Below are 15,828 nucleotides of genomic sequence, written 5' to 3'. Positions count from 1 at the left end.
GATCAATGCTTGACCTTCCTTGGAGTTGGAGGCCCTCACACCTGGCTGTGTGCGAGACCTCAGGCAGGCTGTGTAGATTCCAGTCAATGGTGATAACACCTAATTGGCCTCTGCAGTGATGATGTAAAAAGAATCCCATTGAATAACTGTGTTTAATTGACGATTGCCACAAATGGGTCATTCTAAGCTGAAAGAAAATTGGGGGTCTTCTTTATCTAAGTCGTACAGTTTATTTGATGCTTTTCCCCCCTTACTGTCTCTTTAGATAACGCAGCAAGTGAAGGGGTGTTGGCCAGCTTCTTCAACAGCTTATTGAGTAAAAAAACAGGCTCCCCTGGGAGTCCGGGTGCTGGTGGAGTACAGAACTCAGCCAAGAAGTCAGGTACTGAGGGGCCCATGTGGCTGGGCGGTTGGTCAGTAGTGGGAGGTGAACACCGGACCCTCCCACACAGACTTCTTTCTTGTACAGTCAAGCAAGAGACACTTTGCCACTCTCCACTGAGCCATACCCTGCAATGGGGTTGCCACACAGCTGTCTGTGGCCTGTGGAACATAGGATTTAGGTCCATTCATGTTCTCAGAAATGTAGTTGTGTGAGCTGAAATATAATAATATTAAATATATTTTTTAGCCGTATCCTTTTTTTTTAATTTTTTAAAAATTTATTTTCATAGTCACGGTCACAGTCCTCCCGTTGTTCATCGATTTGCTCGAGTGGGCCCAGTAACGTCTCCATTGGAGACTTTGTTGTTACTGTGTTTGGCATATCGAATACGTCACGGGTAGCTTGCCAGGCTCTGCCGTGCGGGCGAGATACTCTCGGTAGCTTGCCGGGCTCTCTGAGAGGGGCGAAGGAATCGAACTCGGGTCGGCCATGTTGGCCGCTTGTAAGGCAAACGCCCTACCGCTGTGCTATCGCTCCAGCATTTTCATAGTAATGGATTACATTCAATATTTTGACACCAGTCAAAATATTCTTTTTCTGTGGTAATTTATAAGAACTTGGAAGGGGTATACACCCAGCAGTGGTGGGGGCACAAACGCCCTACCGCTGTGCTATCACTCCAGCATTTTCATAGTAATGGATTACATTCAATATTTTGACACCAGTCCCACCACCATTATTTTGAATTTTCCCGCCACCACTCAAACGTGCAGAAAAGGCAAATACTAGATATTGTATTTTGTATTGCTTATTATGAGTAGCATAAAATGTCGCATGGTCACAGAAGCCACTGCACACTTCTGGAATTCTAAAATTTTAGATAATTAGGGTCTGGAGAAATGTCTGCAGCGAACTGCTTGGTTCCAAGATTCTTTTTTTTGTGTGCCTCTGAATTATGGCAGTTAAGGAGCTTAAATAGCAGCCAGATGTAGTTCATGGGCATGATCTCCAGGGTTCCATAGGGAGAAGGAGATTAGAGGGACCGGCCCATCTCCTATCCTTTGAGGCCTGGAGTTTGCCCTTACTGAATCCACGTATCTGTGCTTCTCATTGGGTTCTGGAATTTGGCAACCACCGGGATTCTTTGGGGGCAGGTGGAGGAACAATACCTGCTCCCTTTCGAGACACCCTGGTGAAATCGGCCTAGCTTAAAGTCCAGAGGCATCTCTGCAGCGAGCTGCTCAGATCCAAGATTCTTTTGCATCCACTGGGGTATATTTTAACCCAGGTACATGGTCCTGCTGAAGTTTTCTCCATTCAAGGTCATGTATATCATTAACATTTCTTTTTCTGTGGTAATTTATAAGAACTTGGAAGGAGTATACACCCAGCAGTGGTGGGGGCACATGTGGTATCAGGGATCAAACCCCAGACTGCTGCATGCTTTGCATGAGCTCTAGATCTTTGGGCCATCTCCCAGCCCACATTCAGCAATACTTGGTTGCTCCTGGCTCTATACTCAGGAATCACTTCTGGTGGGCTCAGGGGACCATACGGAATACTGGGGGTGGAACCTAGTTGGCTGTGTGCAAGACAAGCACTCTAGCCCCAGTAATATTGCTCCAGACATCTTGTTACTGATCTTTGTTCATTTCACTGTCCCATGTCTTACTGTGAACCTGTTGACCTTTTTTTGACTGGAGAGTCATCATTTCTTCCCAGAAGTTCCCTCTTCGTCATGTGTCTTTCTGTGTACCCTCTATTCTTTCACATGAGCAGCTAGGACAGGTCTAGATCTTGGAGATCCCTTAAGACAGAATAGTCAAGTTCCTTGGGAATTATGTATTTTCCCAGTTAGCATGAGCTTTTTATTTTTTCTTCCTTTTTTTTCTTAATGGCTTTTGTTATCTTTGGGTTTTTTTGGGTTGTTTTGTTTGTTTGTTTGGGGGTTTTTTTCATTTTTTTTTCTTTTTGGGTCACACCCAGCGATGCTCAGGGGTTACTCCTGGCTCTGCACTCAGGAATTACTCCTGGCCATGCTGGGGGACCATATCGGATGCCAGAGATTGAACCTGGGTCGGCCGCTTGCAAGGCAAATGATCTACCTGCTGTACTATCACTTCGGCCCGTTTCATTTGATTTTTGTAACCTTAACCCCTGTATTGTCATTCTGGCCCAACTTAAAATTATTTTTAAGGCTCCATGGTTTTAACTTTTCATTGCCTAGGGCTGGAGTGATAGTACAGCGGGTAGGGCGTTTACCTTGCACACATCCTGACCCTGGTTCGATTCCCAGCATCCCTTATGGTCCCCACAGCACAGCCAGGAGTAATTCCTGAGTGCATGAACCAGGAGTACCAGGAGTAACCCCTGTGCATCGCTGGGTGTGACCCAAAAAGAAAAAAGAAAAAACTTTTCATTGCCTATAAGGTATATCAGTCAATTTTTTTCCTAAATGGTGTTTCCTACTCAAAAATCTCTCAAGGCCAGAGCAATAATACCTGGATTAAGGAACTCACCTTGTATGAAGCAAACTCTGGTTAATCCCTGGCACTGCCTTTGGTCCCCTGACATCACCTGGAGCACAGAGCCAGGGGTAATCCCTGAGTACTTGCTGGGTATGGTCCCAAAACCCAACCCCTGCCACCCCTGGCCATCCTCACCCGCCAAAACAAATGACTCCCAGGAGAGCACTCCAGTCAAGTTGCAGCCTGGTAGTCTCTGACAGGCAGTCGGGGTCATTTCTCACCCTACTTCTCAGCCACATCAAAGGAGGTAAGTACTAGAATAGTTGGTATAGTAGGCAAAGAATTTGCATTGAATGCAGCCAACCCATGTCAATCCCCGACAATGCATATGGTCCCCTGCGCACTTCCAGGAGTAATTCCTGAATGCAGAGCCAGTTGTAAGCCATGAGCATTCCAGGGCATAGCCAAAGAAAGAAAAAGGAGCACACTTTATATATGATTGAAATGCTTGGACTGACTCATATGGGCAGTCTTTGCAGGCTGCGCATAGGAATCAGGCTTAAAGACATCTTGTCACAGAATAGTGCTGCCTGCCCACCTGCCCAAAGTTAGACCTACCACCACCATCTGAAAGTAGTACATTCCTATTTGGTGTAGTTTGGTAGGTTACTTTTTGGGTCCAGGACACTCAAAGAAATATCTTCTATGATAATAGTCTTTCCAGATGCCTTTCAGATAACAGGGGACCTTTACCACCTCTAGGAAATGCGGGTGCAAGTACAGACAGGGTGGGGTGGTTGTGGCGATCAGAAAGCCCCCTGTTGTGTTGGGCAGTTGGCTACTCCAGGCAGGTGCAGCCAGCAGTCTGTCTCCTCATAATCATTGCAGTGAAGAAACGATTGCCTTTATTCTTTGGAGGTTAGCACCACCACAAAACGACTAGTCTTTTGTATTTTTATTGTTCCCTTTGTTTTGTTTACATTGTTTTATTTTGGGACCACACCTAGCAGTACTGAATGACTACTCCCAGCTTACTGCTTGGGACTGCGAGGGCTGAAACCAGGGTCAGTCACATACAAGGCAAGAACCTTAACCCTGTACTATCTGGCCCCTTCACTGTTTCCTTAATAACTCCGTTGTGAGGGCAAGGGGTGGGGAATGTACATCAGCAGTAGAGCACATTCATCCACATGTATGTGGCCTTGAGTTCAGTTCTCCCAAACATTTTCTGGGGGTGGGGCATACCCACCCAAGTGCTCATGGCTTACTCTTGGTTCTTTGCTCCAGGGTCATTCCTGGCAGGGCCCAAGGGACCATATGTAGTGCTAAGGATCAAACCAGGGTTGACCACATGCAAGTCAAGTACATTAACTACTGTATTATCTCTGACCACAGAAGTTTTTTTTATTGTTGCTTGGGGATTGAACCCAAGGATTCAGTATTCAAGGCTGCTCCACTGAGCCATGTACCTAGCCTGCCCCCATGCATTTGGTCGGGTTCAAGAGCCACTCCCCACAGTGGCCTGGGCCCATGAACTGCTAGGAATGGAACTCAGCTCCTTTTAAACCCTTCTTCCCATTCCCAGAAATTTTTTTTTTGGAAGGTCATGTCCAGCAATGCACAGGGGTTACTCCTGGCTCTGTACTCAGGAACTACCCCTGGCGGTGCTCAGGGGACTATATTCGATGCTGGGAATAGAACCCGGGTTGGCCGCATGCAAGGCAAACGCCCTACCTGCTGTGCTATTACTCCAGCCCTCCCAGAAATTTTTTAAAGTAAATATAAAAAATTGTTTCCTGTTGTTCCTATTCATCATTGCTGACTTTTTTTTTTTTTTACTTTTTTCTTCTTTTTTTCTTTTAGGACAAAAGACTGTGTTGACAAATGTTCAGGAAGAATTGGATAGGATGACTCGAAAACCAGATTCCACAGTAACAAACTCTTCAACCGATAATGAAGCCTGATCCTCCTTAAAAAGTGCATATGTAAAATGACCAAATAACTATGTATATTGATCTGCTAAGACCAGGATTTTTCTGATATGGCACACGCTATCTATCAGTTTTTGGGGGCAGGGGAGTGAATTCAAAAAACAAAAAACAAAAAAACTACTTCATTGGCTTGTCCAAGTGTGGAATGCACATTTAGGAAGGTTACCTGTGAGACCCCTTTGCTAAGGATCACCCTTGGACTCTCAGGCATGTGGCTGCCGTGGGGAGTGAGTGTCGCTGGGCTTCTTGTAGAGGGAGGTGGCCCAAGGAAGAGGTCTGCTCTCTCCGAGGGCAAAGTCGGTGAGATCCGGAAATCATTGACCAGGTGGTGGCTAGTGTGACCAGTGTCGTGTTAGCAAATTAACTTGTTCTTGGGAAGCAGATTAAGTAGCCGAAAGTTCAGGAAAGAGAAAGACTGAAAGGAGAGGGAGCAAAGTAATGATGGGGGAGCCGAAAGGAGAAGAGAAGGAAGTGGAGGAAGGAGGCGATGGGTGGGGGTGCTGAATCCTGTGTGTTCAGGAGAAGTTGAAGAATCATTCTTAAGACAAATTCAGAAACATTTCAAAGTACTCATTAAGGAGAATCGGAATTGGACTTTTTCTGAGTGCATCTTGAACTGAGGAGAAAGCTGTTAAGTGTGGGGTGCCTGAGTCATGGGGTGCTGGCCCAGGGTCGGGGGGATGGCAGCTGCCTGGACTCCAGCTTGTCCCTGGACTATGTCCTCAGGGGAGGTCCTGGGCCCCCTGCATGTGCTTCATGGGACAGTCACTGTGGCATGTGCAAGTCAGCACTTGCAAATTAGTTTACTTCAGATTGTGTAGTTCTGCTTCGTTTTTTGTTGTTTCTTGTTTTTTCTTTTTTTATGAATTTTTTTTTTTACTGGCCACTGGCTGGCCTATTAATGGACAGTGGTAACCATCCTCTTATTTGACCATAACTCAATGTGCTACAGAAAGTTGGAGGGAAGTTTTTTTCAGTGATTGCACTCTAATTGGCTTGCACCAGTCCCTGCCTTATGGTCTGGGGAACTTTAGTTATGTTGATGCAAAAGGATCTTATCCTAGCTCCCTGATCTGATCAGTGCTATCAGATGGACAAATAAGTGTCAACTGTTTTATATTGAAAATGGAAATAACATTGCTCTTGTGTTTTTCATGAAATGTAGCATTTCTCCTTGTGTGGGACTAAGTTGTAGGTGTCTCCAAGTCAGGCCTATTCAACCCTGTTGTCATGTCACGCCACTGTTCCGGAAGTGATAACTGATTTGAAAGGGCACTTTTAGTTTTTATGTATGATATAGAACATTCAAATGCAAACACTACCATGAATTTAATATATAAAACATTTGTTGTCAAACCAATGGGGGGGAACCACAGTCCACTTATGTGGCATTTATTCTTTTTATATGAATTTATACTGGGTCTGAGAATAACTTCCCCGGTGTCAACGCTTTTACATATCAGATTTGACTGACCACTAACATAGGGCCAGGCATAGCCTAACTTACTGTTACATAACACAACCCTACATTGTCTTGAATTGCTTTTGTGTAAAGGTCTGAACACTGTTATGGAGAAAGAGTATTGACTTGCCTTTCTTAAAAACAGAAAAATATGTTTTCGGTGCCAGTTTTATTTTCAAAGATAAACTTTCTTCTCCCTTTTGAATTGAGTTGGGGGAGGTTTCCTTGTCTATGTGTTTTCTTTTCCCCCAATGTATTGTGGCCTCCAGTAACCAGAGTGTTCGGGTATTGACCGGAAACTGATTGCGGAATGGTATCTTTGTTGTGACCAGCAGATGCCAAACAGCTTGTGGCCACTCTGATGGGTCTTCTGCAGCTGAGGGGACAGGGTGAACCCGCCCCAGTAAGGAAAAGTTCTTGGAAAGGCCCGTGCCTAAGAGGGATACAGTGTGGTTTTTAAATTTTTATGCAGATTTTACTTTTTTTTTTATCATTTAAACTGATAAGCACTTTTATTTTTTTGTCAACATGAAATGTACTGAAATTGATGAAATGCTAACCTATCTTATGAGGGAAGGTTTTTTGGAGCTTACCTTCCCTGACAAGGTGATACCCCTAGTCAAGAAATGGATGCGGTATGTCCTGTGCTCAGTGGTTGCCAAAGTTCACCATCTTCGGGGAGCTGCAGGGTGTTTTCGGGGAGGGTGGGGGGGAGGATATTCTTTGTTGTTATATTGGGGTTTTTCTAGCATTGGAGCCAAAGGCCAACCAATAAACAGCCTTTACTTTTTAAAGTAAAATCCATTTAATTTGCAGAGTACACTTGTGTGGTAGACAGTTAAAGACAATTTTATGCCTATGTACATTAATTATAGTAGTGACATCTTCTGTTTGTCTTTGAAATGAAAAAAATAAATCAAAGAAATAAGCCCAACATTAAAGTGACCGTGAAAGGGGCCACGAATTGGTCTTTCCTAAATGCAACGGGTATGCTGCTAGAATTATTTAATTTTGTTTGTTTGCACTTCTTTTTTTTCTTTTTGGATTGGCATTTAAAAATCAGTATTTAAGCTAAAGACGCCGTGTTTTATTAATTTAACACATTGAAAGTGACTGCTGTGTATGTCATGACCTTAACAATGTTGATGCTGTAAGTGGGAGTTCACTGTCATGTCTATACTAAGTTTATCCATGTTTTTAACTTAAAATTAGGACTACAGACTATTTCCCCACCAGCCTTAGTCCAGGGGTGTGACTGTACCCAGTGTGCAGTCCTAGGAACCTTGCTTTCTAGTGCTGGCAAAGAAGATGTCTCTGATTACTGCCTTCAATAAACACGAGTCCAAACTGCTTACAATTTTGGTGACTTTCTTTATGGCAAACCATCTCGCTGAAGACACGTGAAGCCAGGTATGTGATCATATAGCTAAGAATGTTGACCTCTCTCCTGTGAGACAGACCATCAGAAATTTTGATAAACACAGCTTTATGGTCTTTTGAGGTATAAAGAAGGTGCAGTGGGGTTTGTGATTTTTTATTTTATTTAGTTTGTTTTGGGTCACACCTCGCAATACTCAGGGGGTTACTCCTGGCTCTGCACTCAGGAATCATTTCTAACAATGCTTGGGTGACCATAAGAGCTGGTGGGATCAAATCAGGGTCAGCCATGTACAAAGTAAGCTTCCTACTCACGGTGCTATCTCCCTTTAATTAATTTTTATGGTGCTGGCAACCAAACATAAGACCTCATAGATACAAAGCCAGTGCTGTATATCCCTATTGCTGACCTATATCCCCTGCCCTAGATTTTTTATTGTGGTCCAGAAAATATAGCAGGTAAAGTGCTTGCCTTTCATGCTGCCAAGCTGGATTCAGTCCCCAGCACCATATATGGCCTCCTGAGCCCCTTCAGGAGTAAGCCCTGAGCACTATTGGACTTTCGGCACACCCAAAAGAAAAAAAGAATTTTTTTTTGGATATCTAGAATTTAGCTAAATGGTTTTTAACCTTGGAAATTCATTGAGGAATTTCAAAGCAACTATACTGCAATGCTTTTTTGCTGGCTTCAATGGCTTCAATGGGATAGAGGAAAATACATTCAAGAAATTATACTCTGGGGGGCTGGAGTGATAGCACAGCAGGTAGGGCGTTTGCCTTGCACGAGGCCGACCCAGGTTCGATTCCCAATACCCCATATGGTCCCCTGAGCACCGCCAGGAGTAATTCCTGAGCTCAAAGCCACGAGTAACCCCTGTACATCGCCAGGTGTGACCAAAAAGGAAAAAAAAATTATATTCTAGGCCAGAGGTTAACGTTTGCCTTGCATGTGGGCAGTCCTAGCTTAATCCCCGACGCCACTATGTGTGTATTAATAGTTAATACAGTTAACTATGTTAACTGCTAACCGTAGGGAAAATGTGTTCCCTTGCACACACAGGAATTTCACAAGATTGGAAACACGTCAACGATTTGTCACCTCTCAGCTGAAACACTCATCCCCAAAACAAACAAACAAAAAATAATGATCATACTAGAATTCTATGCTGGGCTGGAGAGATAGTTAATTCTCATAGTGCTGGCAATCAAACACAGGACCTCATAGACGCAAAGCCAATGCTCAGCATCCCCATTGCTGAGCTACATCCCCAGCCCTCAGATTTTTTATTATGAGCTTGAGAGATAATATAGCAGGGAAGGCACTTGCCTTGCACATGGCCAACCTGAGTTTGATCCCTGGCACCCCATGTGGTTCCCTGAGCAAAGCCAGGAGTAAGTCCTTTGCATAGCAGGGTATGACCTAAAAACTAAAATATACATATCTCAGGTTCAGAGAGATAGCTTAATGGGCTAAGTGCTTACAGAAGGCCCAGATTTGATTCCTAGCACCACATAGTTCCCCAAACCTCACAAAGATAGCACAAAAAATAATGAATTAAACCCCAGGGCATTTTTACTCCTACATGTAGATGTGCCTGTTGCAGTGGTCTTAAGAGAAAACCTCGTTATCTCATAATTACATTCAGGTTGAGAACACTGTTTAAGTGAAGTTGTTGAGAACTCAGCAGTATCACTAAGTTTGTCTGTTGGTGATGCAAACAACTTAACCTCTGTGTGCCTCTGTAGTCCCTGTCTTATCATTCAAAAGGAGTAATTCAGGACTAGGGATATGTCTCAAGTGGTAGAGCATATGCCTTGTATGTCTGATGCCCTGGGTTCAATTCCTGGCACGCTGCATTGCTCTAAACACTGTGTGCCTCTATAGTCCCTGTTGAGGACACCATCACCACTAGTGTTATCATCTAATAATTCTTCCCAGGGCTCAAATTGCCCCATCTTTGGTGAATAGATCCTCTTGAGCCAGTGATGTCTTTTTGTCTCACTTTTTTTTTGGGGGGGGGGCATGGGGGTTTATAATTCACAGTATAAAATTCACTATTTGAAAATGCTCAATCTGAGGGCCAAAGCAATAGTACTTTGCCTTGCACACAGCCAGTCTGTTTGATCCCATAGCATCACCAGGAGTAACTCCTAAGCACAGCTGGATGTGGCCCAAAAAACAAAATAAATGAAGAGTGAAATTCTCTATATGTTGGGGGGCCAGAGCGATAGCACAGCGGGTAGGGCGTTTGCCTTGCATGCGGCCGACCCTGGTTCGATCCCCAACTTCCCATATGGTCCCCTGAGCACTGCCAGGAGTAACCCCTGAGCATTGCTGGGTGTGACTCAAAAAGGGGAAAAAAAATTGATTCTCTATATGTTGGGCTGGAGAGATGGCACAGCGGCCACTCTGAGAAGATGCCCTCTCGGAGCATCTCCAGCCTCCGGGGGGAGATTACTCTGTGATGGGGTTGAGGTGCAGGGGGTCCTGGGCTGGGGTTCTGTGTGGGAGAGCTGAGAGGTCATGAAGTCCTGTCCCCAACCTTGAACAGCGTTCTCAGCGGGGAGGTGCCAGACCGTTCATGTGTTTTCAATCTTGTGGAATTCCTGTATGCGCAGAGGGAACGTTTCCCCCATTGCTGTTAGCAGTTAGCATTTCTATCTCGATTGCCTGCGGCAAGTGGCTCAAGATAAATACACGAACATGGAGATATTTTTATGGATGAGATCTTTCTAGAACACTTCACTGGGGCTGTTCCTTGCCTAGAACTAAATTAACATTTCTGAACATCACCAGGCTCCTCCATCTGCTCCACCTTGCCCCACCCGCCGCCAAACGTCACTTGATCGACTTCTGAAAGTCCTAGAAAGTAGGCAAACAAGAGGTGAGCTTCAGGTGAAGCACCTGATTTTTTGCTTGAAGAGAGGAATCCAGGCATGTCAAAGGGTCCCCATTGGAGGCAGTAATGTCAGGAATGGGGTGTCGAGAGTGTGGGATTATTTGGTGTGTCTGTCAGCGGCCTGCGGTGCCTTTCATCTGTTCTTGATACTTCAAATATTTGGCACTGTGTTGCTGTGAATCTGCTGATGACCCACTTCAGAACGCTGTAACAAATGCTGGCCCGGCGTTAGCCAAGCGCTGCAGCGCCTGCTGAGGGCTGCATTGTTTGCCCTTCTCAGAGAGCAAGCACAGGTCAGAGGCAGCTCAGAAGCTCCACTAATGGTCAGTCTTATTGTGCCCTGAGAACAGACCCCAGAGTCTGTTTCCTCTCTTGCCAAGGCGCCCCACGAGGCCAGCAGGCAGCCAGGGTTTGTTCAGCACCAAACGGCCACTCAAGAACAGCCCTGGTGCCCCCCACTGCCAGCCTCACTCTTCACATGCGGGACCAAAGAGATACTGCAGGGGTTAAAGCGCTTGCTTGCTTGTGGCGACCCGGGTTCCCGCCATGGCACTGCATGGTTTCTTGAGCAGGCCCAACCATTGCCAGGAGCCCAGAGCACTGCTAGGTGTGGCCCACCCAAATCCCCCTAGAAAAAAGTGCAGTGTAGTTTCCCCTTGTGGGCTCTTGGCAGGGTGGTAGAGAAACTGAAACTCAGAAAGTGCCTGGGAATCTCGGAGGGCTCTGAATGCCCCTGGGGATGGTCCACACGCGGGAAGGCCAAGGCTTGGTCCATGTTCATGTTTCTGCATCCCTGTGACCTTCCCCGTGGCCTCGCCGATCTCCTGAGCCCAGTGACATCCTCGTCTGTCACTGGTGGGCTTGTCCAGGGATGGCGGGGGCATGCTGCCAGCAGCTTGTCCTGGAACTCCCTGGGCAGCAGGATGGGAGAGGTACAAGGAGGTTCTGGGCAAGGGGTCGTGGGGCATATGCCTCTGCTGTGACTCCTTGCCCGAGGGCAACACCCCAATGTGGCCTCAGACCTGCCCCTCCATGCTGCTGCTCGCCCACACTTGAGCCTGAGGATTTCTGGCTTTGAGCCTTTGTCCCAGGAAAGAAGAAAAACAGTGCCATGCTTGGCACAGACGCTGAGAACCCAGGCACAGGTGCACCGGTTTGGCATCTGGGACCTGTGCACAGGCTGCGTGACCTCCCTGAACCCCAGCAGCCTGTCTGGAAAGCGGCCAAGGCTTGGCTGGCTTCTGAAGGAGTTGAGATGTGCTGACAGAACTGGACACATGGACCGGCCCCAGGCAGAGCCCCCCCAGGGCTGTGAGCCAGACACCAGCCCGACCCCTCAGAGTGCCTTTGGAAGGGTGGAGATCAGGCCAGGGAGGCGGCTGTTCTTTAGGGTGGGGTTGGGCCACACCCAGCAATGCTCAGGGCTAATCCTGAGTTTCTGCTCAGGGTCACTCCTGGTGGTACTCGGGGGCACTGTTGGTGTTGCCGGGGATTGAACCGAGCAGAGTTGCAGGAGCACTGCATCAAACCCCTCAGGTACTCTGTCCAGCCCATGAGGGTGTTGTCAGAAAAAGGAACTGGGCCTGGCTGAGGATGGAGGGTGACATTTCCCAGAACAGTGACTTCACTGCTCCCTTTGTAGGAACAATCCAGGAGGATCTCAGGTACAGTTGAGGGATGCTTTCTAATTTCTTCCCTTAGGAAAGGTAGATTTCCAGGAGGGCATTAGTAAATTTCAGGAAAAGGGGGCAATGGGCCATGTTAGATTTGGGGACCCTACTGTGCCCTCCTGCCTCCTCTATGCTGTCAACCTGGGTAGGACCTGCTACTAACTCTATTCTCAGGAGGAAATTACCTTTAAGGACTATGAGCAAGAGTTATTTTAGGGCGGGGCTGGAGCAATAGCACAGCAGGTAGGGCGTTTGCCTTGCACACGGCCAACCCATGTTTGATTCCCAGCATCCCATATGGTCCCCCGAGCACCGCCAGGAGTGATTCCTGAGTGTATGAACCAGGAGCAACTCCTGTGCATTGCTGGGTGTGACCAAAAAGTGCAAAAAAAAAAAAGTTAGGGCAGCCCAGGCTCCCACACCCCTTCGGTCACACTGTCAGGGAAACGCCTGCTTTTTCTGGAGCAGGGCTTCCCTCTGCTGCCTGGTAGTGTTGGGGGAGACAGGACCTTAGGGGACGTCCACCCACCCGTGCCATCCCCCGAGACAGCATGAGCATGAGTGGTGGGGTGTGAAGAAGGTGGGCCAGGCCACAACACAGCTGCTGGCCCACCCACCCCAACAGTGGGTGAGACCACCAATCTGACACTGTCGGCTTCTTGGCTTCAAATAAAAAACACAGCTTTTTGTTTATCTGTTTGGGGGCAAACCCGGAGGTTCTCAGGGGTTACTCCCTGCTCTGCTGGGGGTACCCCCAGTGTTGTACAGGCGCTGGTTTCAGGCCTTCTGCATGCAACGGCATATGTGTTCAGCCCTTTGACTTATCTACTGGCATGACTTGGAGGCTCTCTTCCTCTTCTTCCTCGTTCTCCTCCCAGGTCGTTCGGTGCTATGTTTCCTAGGAGGGGTCAGTCATTGTGGGTGTCTGCCTGGGGCAGGTGAGGGGCCTGAGGAGCTAGGGTGACCCAGAGCTCAGGTGAGCAGGACTGCAAGGTGACCAGGGGGAGGCAGAGATTCTCAGGGGCCAGGGGTGTGCCCAGTGCACCGAGAAAGAGGGCAGAAGAAGCTTCCCTCTGGTCTCAGTCTGCATGTGGGACTAGTTCTCTTCGGGCTTCTCATTTTGGTTTTGTTTTAGTTTGGGGACCATAAAACAAGGCAAGCGTGAAAGGCGAGCACCGTGCCCCCTGTACTATGACTCCAGCCCCTCCTCCTTTGGCCTTTTGGGGGGGGGGGTCTAATGAATGTGAATCTTCTTTCTTCAAAAGAAGAGCACTGCGGGGCTGGAATGATAGCACAACGGGTAAGGTGTTTTCCTTGCACACAGCCAACCTGGGTTCAATTCCCAGCATCCTATATGGTTCCCCAAGCACTGCCAGCAGTAAATCCTAAGTGCAAAGCCAGGACTAACCCCCGTGCATTGCTGGGTATGACCCAAAAAACAAAAAAAAAAAGAGCACTGTGTGGCACATGGAGGTCCTCAGAGGTACCTCCTGTAGCCCCCCCCCTCCCCCGCCAAAGAAAGGAGCAGGTGTGGAGGGGACCAGCCTCCGGGACCAGATGGATCTATACAGCTGGAGTGCAGGGCAAAGCACTGGAGTCTAAGGGCCTGGAGGAAGTCCCCAAGGAGCCCTGAACTCTGGAATTTAGGTGATGGGAAGAGGTTGCTTAGAGGCAGGAAGAAAACAGAGATGCCTGGGGTTCTCTGTGTGAGGCAAGAAAGCTAAAGAGGACAAGAGGGGGCCTGTAATGACTTGTCTTACATATACCCGAGCTCCATCCTTGGCACCCCATAAGTTTCCCTGAGCCCACCAGGATAAGCTCTGAGCACTTCCAGGTGTGGCTCCAAAACAGAACAAGACAGAATTCAGGAGGAGCACTTGACAGGGTTCCATGCTACAGAACTGTCAGATCCAGTTTAGTTTTGCCAGCTCTCCTAGCCTAACCCCCCAGGGCCCATCATGCTCACCTTGTCAACCCTAGATCCATTCTTTGGGAACTTCTCTGTGCTGGGAGCTGGGAGTTGTGGGGGGGTATCATCCCCAGTTGTGCTCAGGGAGCCACATGGTGCCAGAGATCAACCCCAGGGCTCCAGAATGCAAAGCCTGTGCTTGGGGGTATGGTGCCGCCAGCAGGTCAATCTGTACCTGTGAGGTGAGTGCATCAGCAGCCTGATGGCGCCTTCAGACTTCCAAATACCCCAAAACTGCTGCTGTGCCTTTGGCCAGACCCCAAAAACTTGGGGCAAAGTTTACTGAGAAAGTAAACAGCCAAAAGTTAGGTATGTGGGAGACACATCCACAAACCACCTTCGGCTCAGCTATATAATTGGAAGCATGGCCTTTCTGGTTCCTGATTGGACTGCTTAACGGCCATGATCCCAGAGACTCAGAAACAAATCTTGAAACCCAACAGCTTTTGGAAGAAATGTGTTCGGTCCCTGCAGTAGGTTACCAGCACTGGGCCACCCCAGGTGAGAATAGGTTTCATACCTTGACCTGTTCCCCCTGGTGGCCCGGTGGCCATCATCCTCCAGAGGCCACTGGACTGTCAGGTTTGGGCCCTCAGTGACAAGACATGCAGGGCCTCATGGGATGGGGTGGAGCCGGCCATTTCCTCCCCATCCCAACAAGACCCCAAGTTGCTGCCCACAAACAGCCTCTCTGGTTCCTGATCAAGCTGCTTAACGGCCATGATCCAGAGACTCAAGAACAAATCTCAGAACCCAGTAGGTTTTGGCAGAAATCCCTCCATATTTAAGTGTTAAAATTTCGGAATTTCAAAATCACGCGGCCACTACTGCAGCCGTGCGACATCATATGTTATTCATAACCAGCAATAGAAAACAAATTGTCCACTGTTGTCTTTTCGGCAGATCTGAGTGTTGGGGTAAAATCCCAAATAATAATGGTGGGTCCTGTGTCAAAATATTGACTGTAATCAAAGTAGAGAGAGAGTAATGTGGAAATCATCTGCCCCACAGGTAAGGGGAGGGTGTGGGATGGGGGTATACTGGGGTTTTGGGTGGTGGAGAATGGGCACTGGTGAAGGTACTGGTGTTTCATTGTATGACCAAGATTTAAACCCGAAAGCTTCGTAACTACTCTCACGGTGATTCAATAAATAAAATTATAAAAAATAAAATTAAGGTGAAGTTCATGCCCAATTCAATCAGTCTAATCAGTGGCTGAATAAATAACAGTACTCCTACATTTAAAAAAAAAAAAAAAGCCTGTGTTTGACCACTGAACCACATGCCAACCCTTAGGCTTCAATTTTCCAGTTCTGGATTCCTAAACATCTGCCTCTGTGTGCGGTAGAGTGGGGATGGGGTGGGGGGGCGGGGTGGAATTGGGGGGGGGGGGGTGACACGACTCACTGAGAATTTACCCCTGTGATTTTTTTCCATGTTCCCATGGGACCCTAATGGGCTTATCCCCAGGTGCACCCTGAGTCAATCCTGGAGCCAGGGACCCCTGTGGGGCGGGGCGGGGGGGGGGGAGGATTGGGGGGGAGGATATCACTTGTGAGGTAGGTGCTGTGGGAAGAGACGAGGCGTGGCCCAGGAGCACGGTGGG

At 47.6% G+C, this 15,828-nt stretch overlaps 1 protein-coding gene across 4 annotated transcripts in view; it reads left to right on the top strand.

Moving 5' to 3' along the window:
* The window catches only part of DYNC1LI2 (dynein cytoplasmic 1 light intermediate chain 2), a 32,399-nt gene extending 24,736 nt beyond the window's left edge, over positions 1–7,663 (top strand). For all 4 annotated transcript variants that reach the window (XM_056135973.1, XM_056135972.1, XM_056135971.1 and 1 more), the window contains 2 exons: positions 266–382; positions 4,717–7,663. In XM_056135973.1, coding sequence (XP_055991948.1) covers positions 266–382; positions 4,717–4,817 — 218 coding nt within the window. In that variant the 3' untranslated portion in view covers positions 4,818–7,663. The remainder of the gene's footprint in view (positions 1–265; positions 383–4,716) is intronic.
* The last annotated feature ends 8,165 nt before the right edge of the window (positions 7,664–15,828 follow it).

This window comes from Sorex fumeus, unplaced genomic scaffold (assembly GCF_029834395.1).
Source record: "Sorex fumeus unplaced genomic scaffold, SorFum_2.1 ptg000122l, whole genome shotgun sequence".
NCBI lineage: Eukaryota > Metazoa > Chordata > Mammalia > Eulipotyphla > Soricidae > Sorex > Sorex fumeus.
This window is presented reverse-complemented; position numbering and strand designations above follow the sequence as displayed.